General features: G+C 39.0%; 1 protein-coding gene across 2 annotated transcripts in view; it reads right to left on the bottom strand.

Moving 5' to 3' along the window:
• Window positions 1-14,312, bottom strand: part of LOC134493630 (glyoxal reductase-like) — a 78,485-nt gene that overhangs the window by 5,961 nt on the left and 58,212 nt on the right. Inside the window, exon 7 of one of the 2 annotated variants that reach the window (XM_063298324.1) lies at window positions 9,929-10,030. The exons of the other annotated variant lie outside the window; for it this stretch is intronic. Coding sequence (XP_063154394.1) covers window positions 9,935-10,030 — 96 coding nt within the window. The 3' untranslated portion in view covers window positions 9,929-9,934. Of the gene's footprint in view, window positions 1-9,928; window positions 10,031-14,312 lie in introns of those variants that run through there. 2 annotated transcript variants of the gene reach the window in all.

Below are 14,312 nucleotides of genomic sequence, written 5' to 3'. Positions count from 1 at the left end.
TAATGCATTTCTTTAATTTAGATTGTATGGAACATTTTCAGTCATGTTTATTGCCTTGATGAAAACATATTCCCCAAATGAAAACATGCGTGCCTGTGAAAATTTACTCAGAGGTGTCATTTGTTTTATTTACATCAACATTTGAAGGTCATCAGCAGATATACATAAAATTACAGTGTTTGTGAGTAGCCTCAGGATAAATATCAACCTACAGTTGATGGACGTATAGCTGGAATAGAGGGAAAGTTACCAGAGACTGGAACCAGTTCTACATGGGGATAATACTGTTCATATCTATTTTTGTCATATATAATAAAAGCAATCTTCACCAGTGGATGATACCCTGGGTACTCTGTTAACAGCAAACATGGTAGAGCTTGGTTTTTAGTTTGCATACCTAGAACTGTCTTTTAAAACAGCTGGCTCCCTTAGTGCATTTTTGCTTCTAATACAAATGGGATTTCAGTGCTGCTTGTGCATATCCTGAACAGCAGCACAATCTGAAACTCCTAACAGAGATGAGGAACTCTGTTCTTCCTCTTTTATTTGTTTAACCCTCTTTCACATTACTTAGAATAGTGATTAGCAACTTGGTGCCCTCCAGATGTTTTGAACTACAAAACCTATAATCCCCAACCACTGGTCAGGCTGAGTGGTTCTTATGAGAATTGTAATAATAATAATAATAATAAAAAACTTGGTGGGCATCAGATTTTCTACTTCTGGACTAGAAGACAAAGAAATCATACTGCTCTATGATTTCCCTCCATTCATATAGGCTAAACTATAAGCCTATTCCCCCATTTATATAAGCTAAATTTCCAAAAAGCCAAATACCTATCATGAAGAATTGCTTTTAAATGTTATCATAGCAGCTTCTCCCTCAAGTATCCAATGGACAACTGGGCCACAACAAAGGTAGACCTGGATATACAAAATTTTCTTTGGTCAAGTTCATTTCCTGATAACTTCATATTTTCTCATCAACAATACAGAAGTAGTTTGTCATTGTCTTCTGGGATGTTTTAATGACGTCCCAATTTAGCATGCAGCTTTGGTATTCCAACATGATCATTCACCAAAGTACTAATCTGATCCTGCTTAGCTTCTGAGCCCAAAGGTGGCCAGTTATAGCCAGCCACTGAGTATCTGGATATCAGCAACTCTGATGAACGGATTTGCATACTGCTATTGTATTTCAATGAATATAAATTGCTTAGAACATTACTTAGGCTTAGCCTTTTCTTTTTCATTGTTCCTCACAGAAATCAAGCAATGAAATATACCGCCAGAGAAAAATTTACAAATCAAACATAATCAGCAATTCTGTTTGGTATTATTTGCCACACAGAAAACTGGCATGCAGTCATCCAATGAATCTAAACACTGAAGTAGACTAAATTTTCCATTGTTATACAAGTTCAAACATTTGTTCCCCAATCCAACAGATCTTTATTAAAAATGCTATCTTTAACAACAGATAAATCTTTTTTTTTAAAAATAGGATAGTTAACATCTAAAACTCCACTGGTAATAGTACCTTTTAAAATGAAAAAGTACCAAGAACAGCTTGTTCTTGTTTTCTGAATTGAGAATAATAAAAAGGCTGAGGAAGAACTCCATGGAGGAAATAATAAAAAGCTATTAGCAGCAAGACCCAGCAAACTTCTGATTTAGACAGGAGCATCCCACTCTTGCTGTATTGGAGTCCATTTTTTCTTTTAAGGAAACGAGGCTTTCTGACTTAGATGTCTGCATGTCCCAGAATGCCTATAAAGAAGAGGCTGTGAGATTTATACCCACAGCATTGCACATCCTCCCTTGGGCCATAAACATGAGGCAGGACTCCTCTGGAACTGCCAACAGAGGGGTTGCAGAAGGAGGAGCAAGAAAATACAAGAGAATGAAAGCAGAAGAGAATGCCAGCCTGGAAAAAAAGAGAGCAAGAAGGCAAATTTCCATCAGTATCAGATGGACACCTGCTTCACATGTGAGTTTTCAGTGTGCATGTCACTTGTCACACCTACCTTGTTCAGGTAAGGTATGCACACACATTTTACAGTAATTGTGTAACCATCATAAGACTGGCTAAAGGTTTCCTAGACATATTTCAAGGCATTGCAGACTCAGGCATGACTTGTGTACCTGACCAGTCCTAACAAGAGAATTGCCCAAACAGGGTTGCTGGAATTTTTATCTACCTACCCATCTATCTCAGCACAGTTACTTTATTTTATATACTGTACATATCAGGTTCATGAAATAAAGTCACTGGAATGGCCCTCACTGATCCGCTCCAAGCATCATCAATTCTAAATTATTGGTGAAAAGTAGATATGCCTCTTGGTTATCTCCCCCTCCCTTTCCTTCACTGCTCTGTGGGGTGCAGCACTTTGATTTGCATTGGCAGGGTCTGCGTGTGTGAATGACAAGAAATGGCTAGAACAAAAATCAATGTGGCTGTGTGACAGTGGAATCAATAACCTAGAAAGGCACGTAGGTAGCGGGCTTCCTTTCATTGGATGTGTTCAGGTGAAGGTTAGTCAGTCATCTGTCTGGGATGCTTGAAGATTGGAGCTCGTATACAAAACTTGTATGTATGTATATATGTGTAAATAAATAAATAGAGTTCCTGCACTGAGGAGGGGATTAGAGTAGATGGCCTAAATGGTACCTTTCAACCTCATAATTCTATAATTTACAGTAATTTACAAATTTAATTAAATTCAAAGGAAATATATTACTAGTGCAATGAAGCTAATACTGTTTTCCTTCATTCAGATTAAAAGTTAGGATCAGTTTGCATCCTTGGATAGGTGTTGGGAAATTTTATCCAAGGGTGGGAGGGTTGTATATAGCCCTGGGGCCTCAAGTTGGGCAGCTTTGCTCTGCTGAATAGGCAAAATAGCTTCTCAGATAAACATTCCAAGTGAGTCCACTGTAACCCTTCGACTTTCTAATTCCCACTCCACAGCTTCATGGTCTATGGAATTATTTAAATTTTACTACCATTCTGTTGCTACAAGTATCTTACCGTCATCAGGTTCTGTTATCTTGCCAAGGCATTTTGTACCAGCATCTACAGACCAGGCACCCCCTTCCTAACTTGAGTGATGCAATAGCTGTCACATGCTGCACATGAAGAACTTGGCACAGCAAATAGATGCTCACGCTCAGGGATTGCAGGCTTTGTATTGGCATGCTTTCTCTTGTACAAGTGCTCAAATCTTTGTACCCTTATAAGCCCCTCTCCCACTTCTGCAAGAGATGAAGCTACTGATTGTGGACTCATTTCATAGGGGAGGCCTGTATGTGCATGTGTTAGGTAGGTTTACTCTACTCTCCTGCTCCCCATTTTTGCATTGTGAGAAACTCACAATAAATAGCTATGTAAGGCAGCATCTGCGTTGAGCACAAAATGGAACTTAGGAAAAAAAGAAGAAAGTATTAAGCACAAATGTTACTTTCAGTAACTGTTCTTTGAAAGGAAGTGTACTAGTAAAGGAGCCTCTCTCGCATATTTCCATGCTGAATTAGCACACACAGGTACCCCAATATGCCAAGTTTATCCCCCCCACACAAACATACTTGGTGCTGATCTGGAATATGAAGACAACAGTGTGGAGCAGCTGCATCACATCTTACGTTGCAAGAACAGGAATGGGATCTTTAAGTGGGTAAGTACCTAAACTTGAAGAATGTGCTCATATACTAAATCCAAAAGTGAATATCTTCTGAGCAGATAGGGTCAGAATTCCACAGATCATGCCAAGCATTTAGGAATCTGAATCTGCCATTCCTACTTAATACAGTTTGTTGTGGAAAATTTCAGTGCTACCCCAAAATATGGTGGCTATATAAACAGTGTCTTCATGGTCACTCTCCAAAGAGATCCAGACAATCTCTCCCCACATAGCATGTTTGTTTGTTTGTTTGTTCATTTAATTTTTATATTGCTGCAATTAAAAGACTCGTGGCAGCACACAATATATTTCACAGGTCATGCAGGGCTTGAAACAGTGGTGTAATATGTTCCTGGCCTCTATAAGCAAACTGCTGGATTATGTACCAACTACAGTTTAATGCAGCCCCACATAGATGGCACTGTAGTAATCCATTTGGGTAACAATGAGGATGTGAGTTACTCTTGGGAGATTCTCCCACCATGCCAGATAGGCTGCAACTGGGGCACCAGCTGGAGCTGGGCAAAGCCTCTACCTAACCATCCAGCAGTAGCTCTGAGTTCAGAATACTCAAGTCAAAGACTTGGTCTCTTGGGGCAGTACTATTCCTTTGACTGTCAACATAGCTGACAACAAATCCAGCTTGCTGAAACCTGACTGAAAGGAATCCAATAATCAATTCTTCTAGAACACTCAATTGCTGCCTCTCTTCCAAAAGGAGAAGGCTGGAGACCTTGACCATAATTTTCAAGTATGGCTGGACCCAGAGAGAGAACCTCTTAAGGAAAGGGACCACCACAATCTATTTCAAGATAAATATTTTTCTATATCTAGAAGCTCAAAATGTAAATGCAATACATGCGCACACACAGAAATGTAAGTAATGTTATTTGTCAAGAGGTGATTGCTCTGTAGATCATTCTTGAGCATACAGTCCTGACTTTGTGTGTACAACACTAAACCATGAAATGATTGGGCCTAGCATGATGTGCCAACTTGGACTATGGACTGAACTGTGGTCAAGTAGGAGCAATTCAATCACAATTTGTGCCCATTTTTTGGTAGCAGATTTACTTATCTTAACTATGGCTTCCACTTGATGGAAGGTGTGTGCAAAGAATGGTATGGTTAACTCTCCCTTCTGGTCTCTGGATGAAATGAGGCCACTTCAGCTGGAATGATTCTGACTGCATCAGACATGTTGGGGATTAAAATAAAGATGGCAGGAGGAAGATGAAGGTTCAGACCTCTCCCATTCTGTAGACTGGTGCTTCAATCCAGATTGGACACTAGATTTTTAAAAATAGGCTTTACAAAAATATAAAACAAAATATAGGAAGTACCTGCCAACCAGTATAGTTAAGAACAGTATAGTTAAAAATCCTAGCTCAGTATTATGCATAAACACACTACGTGGATTAGTTTAAGATATACTGAAAGAGAAAGATGGGGGGAAATGAACTTAATCATAAAGTTGTCTCTTAAAACATGAACAAATATACCTCAGGAGACAAATCTTGAACTTGCTTTGAAATGCTGACAGAATCTTCTGGAAAGTGTAATCAAGGGAAAAAAGTTGTCTCTGAAGTATGTAGTAAAAAAGCTTCAGGGACAAACAATACCAATCCACTGCAAGCTGGGTGTTGATAAAAAGCAAGGAACATGTTTTTTTGTGATATGACAAAAACAGCACAGCAGTGGGAAAACTGCTCCAGGAAGTCCTAAAACAATATAAATCACAGTCAGACTTTCCATACTCTTCTGGACACAGGAACTCCTAAAATATCAGACCAATATGACTACTTACCAAATACCAAGTTGCTAATCGAATAGTGCTCTCTAAAAGTTGATTGCACTATAAAGACATTAATATATGCTTTTAAATATAGGCTCCAAGAACAGTACAGTATTTGACCCCAAATCCATGTTCAGTAAAAGCTAAACTAGCTTTTAGCAAAACTGCAACAAAACTCTGAAACAGAGCCCATCAGGGTATGGAGAGAAGGTTATTCCCCACAGATGCCCCTAAGTATGTATGTATTGGCTTCATGCATACCAATTCATGAAATAAGAGGCTTTTCAAGGACAGCAGTTACAGGCATAGAAGATAATCTGCTGAAGATAACCAGATAATTCTGCATCTGAGAATTCTTTGAGTGGGGGACTTACTGAAGGTTGAATAGAGCTGGTTGAAATTTTATGACAGACTAAACAAGCATAGATTTACCTGGAATGGTATCTAAGACAGTCTATATAGTCAAGTGAACTAGCTGTAGCTAATGAAGAAAAAGCCCTGCTACAATAGATACGATACTAACAGCACCTCTCTCAATTCCTTGACAGAAAACCAGGGACGGTGAGCTACCTGAAGGTAAAGATGCAACTGGCATCATTCTCTGACCCCCAACAATGTTGTAGATCAGGGATCTACAACATTGTTGGGAGGTTATGTTGTTGCTTTTTTACTTATTGTATCTTGCAGAATTGCTGTGAAGTTTACAAAAAATGCACCTTTTTAACTGTACCGCCACTGCAATATCATCCTCCCTCCCTCCCTCCCTCCCTCTCCCCACGTATGTCAGAAGATCAGGAGAGGATGTTCAGGAGAGGATGTTCTTTGGCTTCTCTATACAGTATTTGCCTGCCTGTTTCAACCCCTCCTTCCTCTTGTTGCACCTGTTCATTCTTCCTGAACACTGTAAGCATGCATATGGGTGTTTCATATCGTATACTGGTGCATATCTCTCCTCTTTTTCTTTTAACTCTAAATTCTGGAATTGCAAAAATCATTAGAACTGGATGATGGATAGTTGGAGTTTTTTGACAGATGATATTTGTGTTTTCCACAGATTGGCAAGGCATCTGCAGAGACTCTTACCAAATTTAAAATGTAAAGAATTATTGGAGCAACCCTTCCACCTCCATGCATACTACACAACTAGGTGCACCTCCTGCTGAACCCCTTTGATTCATGAGACCTAAACCATAGAAAAGGTCTGGTTGTCAGAAGATTATTGAAGAAAGAACTGCTCTTCCAAAGGCTGCTTTTCTTTGACAACAAAGATTCAGTCTATGGTATTGGATGAAAGTGGAAGACTAAGCCTAAGTAGCTGTCCTACTTAATTTTGGCAAGAGAACTTACCATGCTGAAAAAGGCCATCAAAATTGCCTTCACTCTTACACAATAATTGCACATCCCAAGAAGAGGCTGTTCAGCCAACTCATGGCAAAGCTTGATGGTTGCCCTTACCCATTTAAAGAAATGCTTCGGTGAGAGATTAAACCTTTTATATGTTCTTTGGAAATCTAAAAATAAATACTAGTTCCTTTAGAATGCTGTCATACAGCCAAGTAAAAGCCCAGTGCTCTTTAGACATTGAAGGAATGGAGATACCCACTGTTGCTGAGGTACTGGGGAAAAGGTAAAGCAATAAAACGTCCTGACTCAAGTGAAATGCAGTGATTGCCATGGATTCAAAGAATTTTGACACTAACAGATTCTAGACCAGGTCTGCTTCAAGAAATAATTTAGGTTATGAATATTCAGTATAAATCTAAGACTGCCATCTTGGGACTAGTAAAATATCTTCCAATTTCCAGAGGACATTTTCAATTGCCACTTTTTGTGGAGGAGAGAGAGACCTTCTGGCATAATTCTTAAATAGTTCCTAAACCCATATGGTAGTAGAGTTAGCCCAAAATGTAGAGTTAGCCCAAAATTCATAGTAACACTAGAATACAGTCTAAGATCCCCAGAGGACATTAGTTATGGATGCCCACATACCTTGAATGCAGCTTAGTGAATAAAGCCCTGATGTGCTAGATGAGGAAGTCATATCCAGAGGAAGCCCCTGGATGCAATGCAGTATATATACTCAGTTAGAAAAGCTAGTTTCCAATGAGCAAGGAAAAAGTGGGACCAATGTTAGATGCAAGAAGGGACAAAGTAGGGTTGCTGTTGTGTATAACTTTGAACCATGTCCAGGGGGTCATCAATCTTAGTGCTGAATAAGCCATCTTCACCAAACAGAAATCCTAAATTCTAGCCTTAGTTTCCAGTGTCAGTCAGGAGTGAAGTCAAGATGTGACAAAAGGCTATGGAGGACATCATTATCCTGGCTACTGAATCAGTTCCATGACAAGCTGTTCTTGCTTAGCTTCTGTCTGAAAAACTTGAACTATCTGCTGCTTGTTCTCTGGCAAGTGAGTTATAAACTGGGATGCCTAACACCATAAAAATGAACATACTTCATTAAACATCTCTTATATTTGGCTATATAGGGCAAAATAACCTGAAAGTATAGCCTGCAGCCAAGATGGTCCAACTTCCTGCGTATCCATGGGCATAAAATGTTGTTGGCAGCAGGAACCTGTCAGAGATGTCTCCACTCTGACAGAATTAGGAGGTGAATGTTGGAATGGGAACCAGTATCCTTCTTCTTTCAAACATTCTCAACTGTTAAGAGGTGAATGCATAGTAGCCCAGGAGACCTTTGCTGTTTTCATTAAGACTAGGAACATGGGGAAGAGCATGGGGATGAGGACTAGAGACGCATATCTTTCATCAACTGGTCAAAGAGTTCCTCCACAATTTGATATGGCTGTCAAACATCCAAGCCAAGAGATTGGGCTATCCTATTAATCTGTTCACTCTAGTAATAGAAGCCTTCAGGAGAGTTAGGTGTTTGGTCTTCAACAGGAATTGATGTAGAAAGAAAAGCTGAATAAACTGATATATAATCACTGCTTTCTGAGACACTGGGCTAAACCTACAAGGTAACAAATGGATGGATCCCTTGGCTGAATGGTAGTATCAATATTTGAGGATGAGGGCCCCTAAAGATGTGGACCCCACTGGCTGAAGGGAAGATGGTGATTTGGTTGGGGACAAGAGGCTATGCAGGGGTAGAACGTGGATGTGAGATCTGCTCAAGGGAACACTGTGAAGGACAGCAGAATCTGGAGGACAGGAGAGCAATGCTACCAGAAACTGCTTTTTATGTGGTTGTTCCAAACCTTAGTTAGGAGGAGGAAGATAATGCTGGGTCAAAGGAGAAAGGACTTCGGGGAATTCACCAATCCTGAAAATACCCCACATTAAAATGTGAGAGCAGCACCACTGCATAACTAGAGGCTCATAATACAAAAATGGCATGCAGGAAGAGAGTATTTGTAGAAAAGGAAGAACTTACAAGCTAGAAGAAAATGAAAGAGAAAAAAGTTTTTAAAAAATAATAATTAACTAACAAAGAGAAAGCAACAGAAGGAAAATAGTATGTCAAAAAGGAAAAGGAATAGAAAAAATGAGATAAAGAGAAGATTAGTCAAATATTTAAAATAGTAAAATTCTGCATACAAGTGGACTAATGGAATATGCATAGGGACAAGAAACAGAAGGGAGCGGACGTTTAACAAAATTTCTGCCTAGTAGAGAGACCATAGAGGGTAACTGAAAAAAGAAGCAAGATCACAAAGCGGTTTAAACACTGAGAAATTTAAGAAGGGAAGGAAAAGTGCTCAACTGCATAATCTGTTCTCCCTGCAATCCCTGGCATCTCCAGGTAGGGTGGGCAAAGCTCCTGGCTAAAACCCTTGGCAGTGGTTGCCATTTAATGTTGGCAACACCAGGCCAGATAAACTAGTGTTTACTATATATTAAACTGGTCCAAGTAAGGAACATCAGGAAGTGCAACTTAATTAAAGTGTTAGACTAGAACCATGGAAATACTATTGTAGTCCTTCCTCAGCCATTCTTTCTCAGTCCAACCTACCTCACATGGTTGTTTTTTGGAAAAAATAAGAAGGGGCATTGCTGTGCAGACAATCCTGAATATAAACAAATTTATATTTAACCATTTATTTTAAAACATTTATTTTAAAGGGTTGGAATATAAACCAAAGAAATAAATAAAAAACAGCATTAAGAAAGAAAACCAGGGAATGTAAGACCTCAGAACAAAAACAGTAGCTATAAAGCAGTTATTAGCATAAATGCCCCTTATGAAATTTAGAGCAGAATTGTAGGTTGAATGGGGAAATTATGCTTCTGTAGCAGGGTCCTGCTTCAAAACTTCTCCCTCCTACATGCATAAGGTGGTAGGCCAAGCTAGTGGAGATGAAGCAGAAGATATGGGCTGATCACGGAAATCCTATGCTCCCTGTTACTGTATTTGGCAGGAATTGAGAAGGGTAAAAGCCCTAATAAATAACTTGCCCAGAACTTGCAACAAGAAATCAGACAAACCTTGCACTTAAACAACTGAGGTTGGATCCCAGGAAACATGTCTCCCATCATGCATTCCATTTAGAACTGCAACATCATCAAAGCTTAGTGAAAAATCAAAGACCTAAGGAGAATGCATAGAGATTAGTGGAGTATATACATAGGCAACACTAAGCTTGTCTGCTACTTAAACCTAACCAGCATGCTTAATTGTTATTTTGATTCAAGGCTTTCTCTCTAAAGCCAGAGTAGTACAATGAGTTAAAAAAGCATTCTTCAATCTGCTCAGTCTACAACTCCAATCAAACCCAGATAGCAGCATGGCTAAGTTTGCTCGCAGTTGTACTCCAGCACATGTAGAAGGCACCAAGTCAGAGAAGGCTGGTTTAGAGTGACCAGTCTCTATTTAACTGGGAAGAAGTTTGACTTTAATTATATAATGTGGATAGGTTTGTTGGCTTGATTAACTAAGCTGGATTGTTTTTGCCAGGAGTCTAATGCTGGCACATGTTTGCTACTACATCTTTCTTTAAACACACCAATTATGGCTTAATTTGTAAGGAAGAAGACTGATGTCCCTGGAGTTTTCCACAGCTACACATAGTTTCTTAAGTCCAAAACTTTAAGTCCATAATCTATGTTGCTGGATACCTTCTGCACTCCTGTCCTGCGGCTTTGTGTAAATATTCATTAATCATGTAGAAAAAATGTGGGCAAAAACAAAGAATGAAGTTGAAAACAAAAGAAAAAGGAAATCAGTAACTATTCCTTTCAGCCTCTTTCATGAGAAAATCAGTGAATTAACAGAGAGATTGTTGATAATGACTAGAGATTCTGGGCCAGAGGGGTTTCCCTGGCTGGGAGTTTTTTTTTTTTAAAGAAGACTTTCTCTTTTCTCCTGGCCAGACAAAATAGCCATCCCTTCTTGTAATACAGATTCCGAGCCACATATGCTTAGCTCCTGGAACACAGCAGTTGGCACGTAGCACTGCTGGTTCTTTATCCTGGGAGGATGGACTAAGATGCAGACGCCAAGGAGGTCTCTTCCCTAGAGTTTACTAAGTGTAAGGACAGGCATGGAAGGGGGAAACGTAGAAAAGAAGTCGCTGTCACAGAATGAAAGGTCATTTCCTTGTCTGCCTCCCCCTCTCCTTGCCTGCTCCCCAAGGAGCCAGAGTTCCTGTAAGCTGTGTGCATGGATGAAGGTGCAGCCAGCAACATTAGATACAGTTTTTATGTTACACATATAGTGCATTCTTGAAGAATCCCTCTAATCCATTTATGGTCTTAGCAACACTGCATCGCTAACACAACAATACGAGGCCTAAGCTGATTTGGTCGGAAGAGCAATCAACTAGAGTGGTTTTGGCTTTTAATGGCAAGGGACAGTTTCAACAAAAACTTGGCTCCCCCATCTCTTTTGTCCCAGAGCTGATTTGGGAGCTCACTGAAGGGAATGGTCATCACCATAACTTCCAGCAATGAATTTCAGAAGTAACTGGCATCAGAGGAGCTTAGATGGTATGAGCAGGGAGTGGAAAGGAGCTACTGTTTTATTAGCTGGCAGTTAGGTGGCTGAAGTGGTGATCAAAGTAGGTGTGAGGTGTGGTGATGCCATCAGCAATGCATTATGATGCTGGGAGTTGCGTGCTACAGAAACAGCAGGGACGCTCAGCGGAGACTGAAATTGAAAATGGGGGATTTCTATCTGCCTTCTCTTGGTGAGGGGTCTGAAGCAGCTCAGGAGTACATGGCTACCCTACAGCCATGGACCTGTTCCAGATTACTCAGGACTCTGTCCATCAGTCGGCAGGATAACTCTCCAATACAAAAGAAAAAATTATTGATTACTCTGACCATATCAAAAAGCTATAAAAACAATACAGAAACAATAGGACATATTCTCAATAAATTATCACTCCTGCATCCTCTGCTTGCTTTCCTTTTTTTTTAAAGTGGTATGACAGAAGAGCATATTGTACCATATTCTGAATGCAACTTGAGCATGTATATAAAAAGAATTATGATACTTGCAGTTCTATTGTCATACTTCTTAGTCTTTAACATAAAACTTACTTTAAAAAAAACACTTCCTGATCTGACCTGACAATGTCAACCTTTACTGATCTGACATTGCTTAAGATCTTAAAATCTCTTACTTTGCACTATTTTCAATGACTTGTCATTTGCAAGGTTGGCTCTTTATTATTCATCCCAACTCCAAATCATTTATGACAAATTCAACTTTCACTGATTCCAATATTAATTCTCTAGGAAACCTGTATCATACTTAATGGTAAAAACTGCTCATATATTTCTAACCACCCATCAGAAAACCTGCATGACTCAAGGGTCATAGTAGAAGTTTCTTTGTTTACAAGTCCAAAAATATTACATTGATTCTTATGCAATTTAGCTGCTACAGAATTAAGCTAAAGGGTTTGTGACTAGTTGTTATTAATTATGGTTATATTAGCAATCATCTGGGGAAAATGCTCATTTTGTTGCCAGTTTCTACATTTTTTGTTAGATCAACTATGTGTCGATCTATGCTTAAGTTTTTAAAAAATGTATGTAAATACGCTATCCAGTCCTCACTGGTTTGAAATGTGCCCCATTTTGGAACCATTTCATGATTCCCTGCATTTTCATGGGAAACAGAAATTGCTCCCACCATGTACAATGAAGTAGACTATCCAAACTGGGATTGCAATCTTATGTTCTTCAAGATGCCTTTCCTGAAAGAGCAGGTTCAGGAGAGAACCTCTTTGTTTCCCTGTAATCTTCCTCTCCTTTCCATCAACCTTTTAAATCTTGAGACATATTAGTACACCAGCACAAAACCTTCTCACTATAAATTACAATCCCCCAGCACCACTGGCTGTCCTGAGAATGATGACAGTTGCAGTCCACCATACACTGAGGTACACAATTGGGGAAAGGCTGTAATAAAATCAATTCTTTCATTACTGAGTTTCCTGCTTTTGTGGTTTGTAAAGAAATATACATTGTTTCAGCCCTGTAGTCTTCTGGCTTGATGCTCTTGTCTATTTTCATCACTTATTCAGTGATAATCCGGCTTTTTAAATCTTATTTTAATCTCTTTATTAAATTTATATCCTGTCAAGACTGTTGGTGGCTTTACAGAGTATGCAAACAATTATAAAATCTATGGTACAATAAAAATAATAAAAAATCTAGCAACCTAAAAAAAAATCCAGAATCCAAAATTAAATGCCCTCCAAACAGCTCCATTTTCAGCTACTTTTGGAAGACACCAAGGTCAGAGTTAACCTGGGCTCTAATAGGAGGCCATTCCAAAGAGCAAGTGCTGCTACAGGAAAGCAGCTTCTCCAAGCTTTAGCTCTCCATAGCTCCTTAAAGTGGGGAATCACCAGCTGCTTCTCCCAACAAGCCCAAATTGTTCAGTTCAATTTTTAAAGGAAGTCTTCTTGCTTTTGATACCCTTCCCATACAGTATGTGGATTTTGACTAAGAAATGGATATGAAATATCTCATAATATTATACATTTCTAATGATGTATTGGAATATATTAGTTTTATGATATTTATACCCACCTGATGTTGCTCATGACCTCATATGTATCTTTTGTTCATTCATCTCCTTGCCTGTGGCTTCCTTCTCTGTTTTCTCTAGATCACTATTATTTTGGCTTTAAATAATCTTGAATAATATTTAAAAGATTTTATCCTTTTGACTTTTCCCTTTAACTTGTTTTTAACACTTGTTCATTTAGGGGGAATGTTCCCTCTCTTAGAAGTTAAATGAAGCTTTTGGACTTTCTGGGCAGCTATCCACTTACACAATTATTGAATGTAATAGTATTGTAGCCAGTGTTCCTGTGTAGCTGAACAAAGACTGGTCAGTCCTGTGACTGACTATTCAAAAGTGAAGTCATTTATTACACACAGAAATACTCAGCAAAGTATTTTCAGTTCATGTGTGGGGAAATCTGTTAATGCTATGGGACTTTGTATTATCCCTTATATTTTCCTGTTTGCCCTCAAAATATGCTCTGGATTATTATCCAGTCTTCTGGAGAATTCCTGGAACGTATTTTATGGATACATAAGAGTACAGAAGGGGAAGTGGAATTGCCCCCTTTTAGTTCCATTAACAGTCTCTTTTAGAACCAGTAACATACATTCCTCCAGACAATATGTGGATGGTAAAGTTACTGATACTTAGGTCATTTTTGTGTGTTTTTCACATTTCTTGCTCCATCTCAGAATTATGGAGTTTGGATGGGTGGCAATGGGTGTTTTTGACAGATTTCATATCCATGTATAGTATTCTCAGTAGTTCTTACTTTTTCTTCAGACTCCTGATCTAATCATTTGATTTACTGGATTCACATTTTCTTTTAGCAAGAAGCACTCCAACT

The sequence above is a fragment of the Candoia aspera genome, chromosome 3, assembly GCF_035149785.1.
Source record: "Candoia aspera isolate rCanAsp1 chromosome 3, rCanAsp1.hap2, whole genome shotgun sequence".
Taxonomy (NCBI): domain Eukaryota; kingdom Metazoa; phylum Chordata; class Lepidosauria; order Squamata; family Boidae; genus Candoia; species Candoia aspera.
This window is presented reverse-complemented; position numbering and strand designations above follow the sequence as displayed.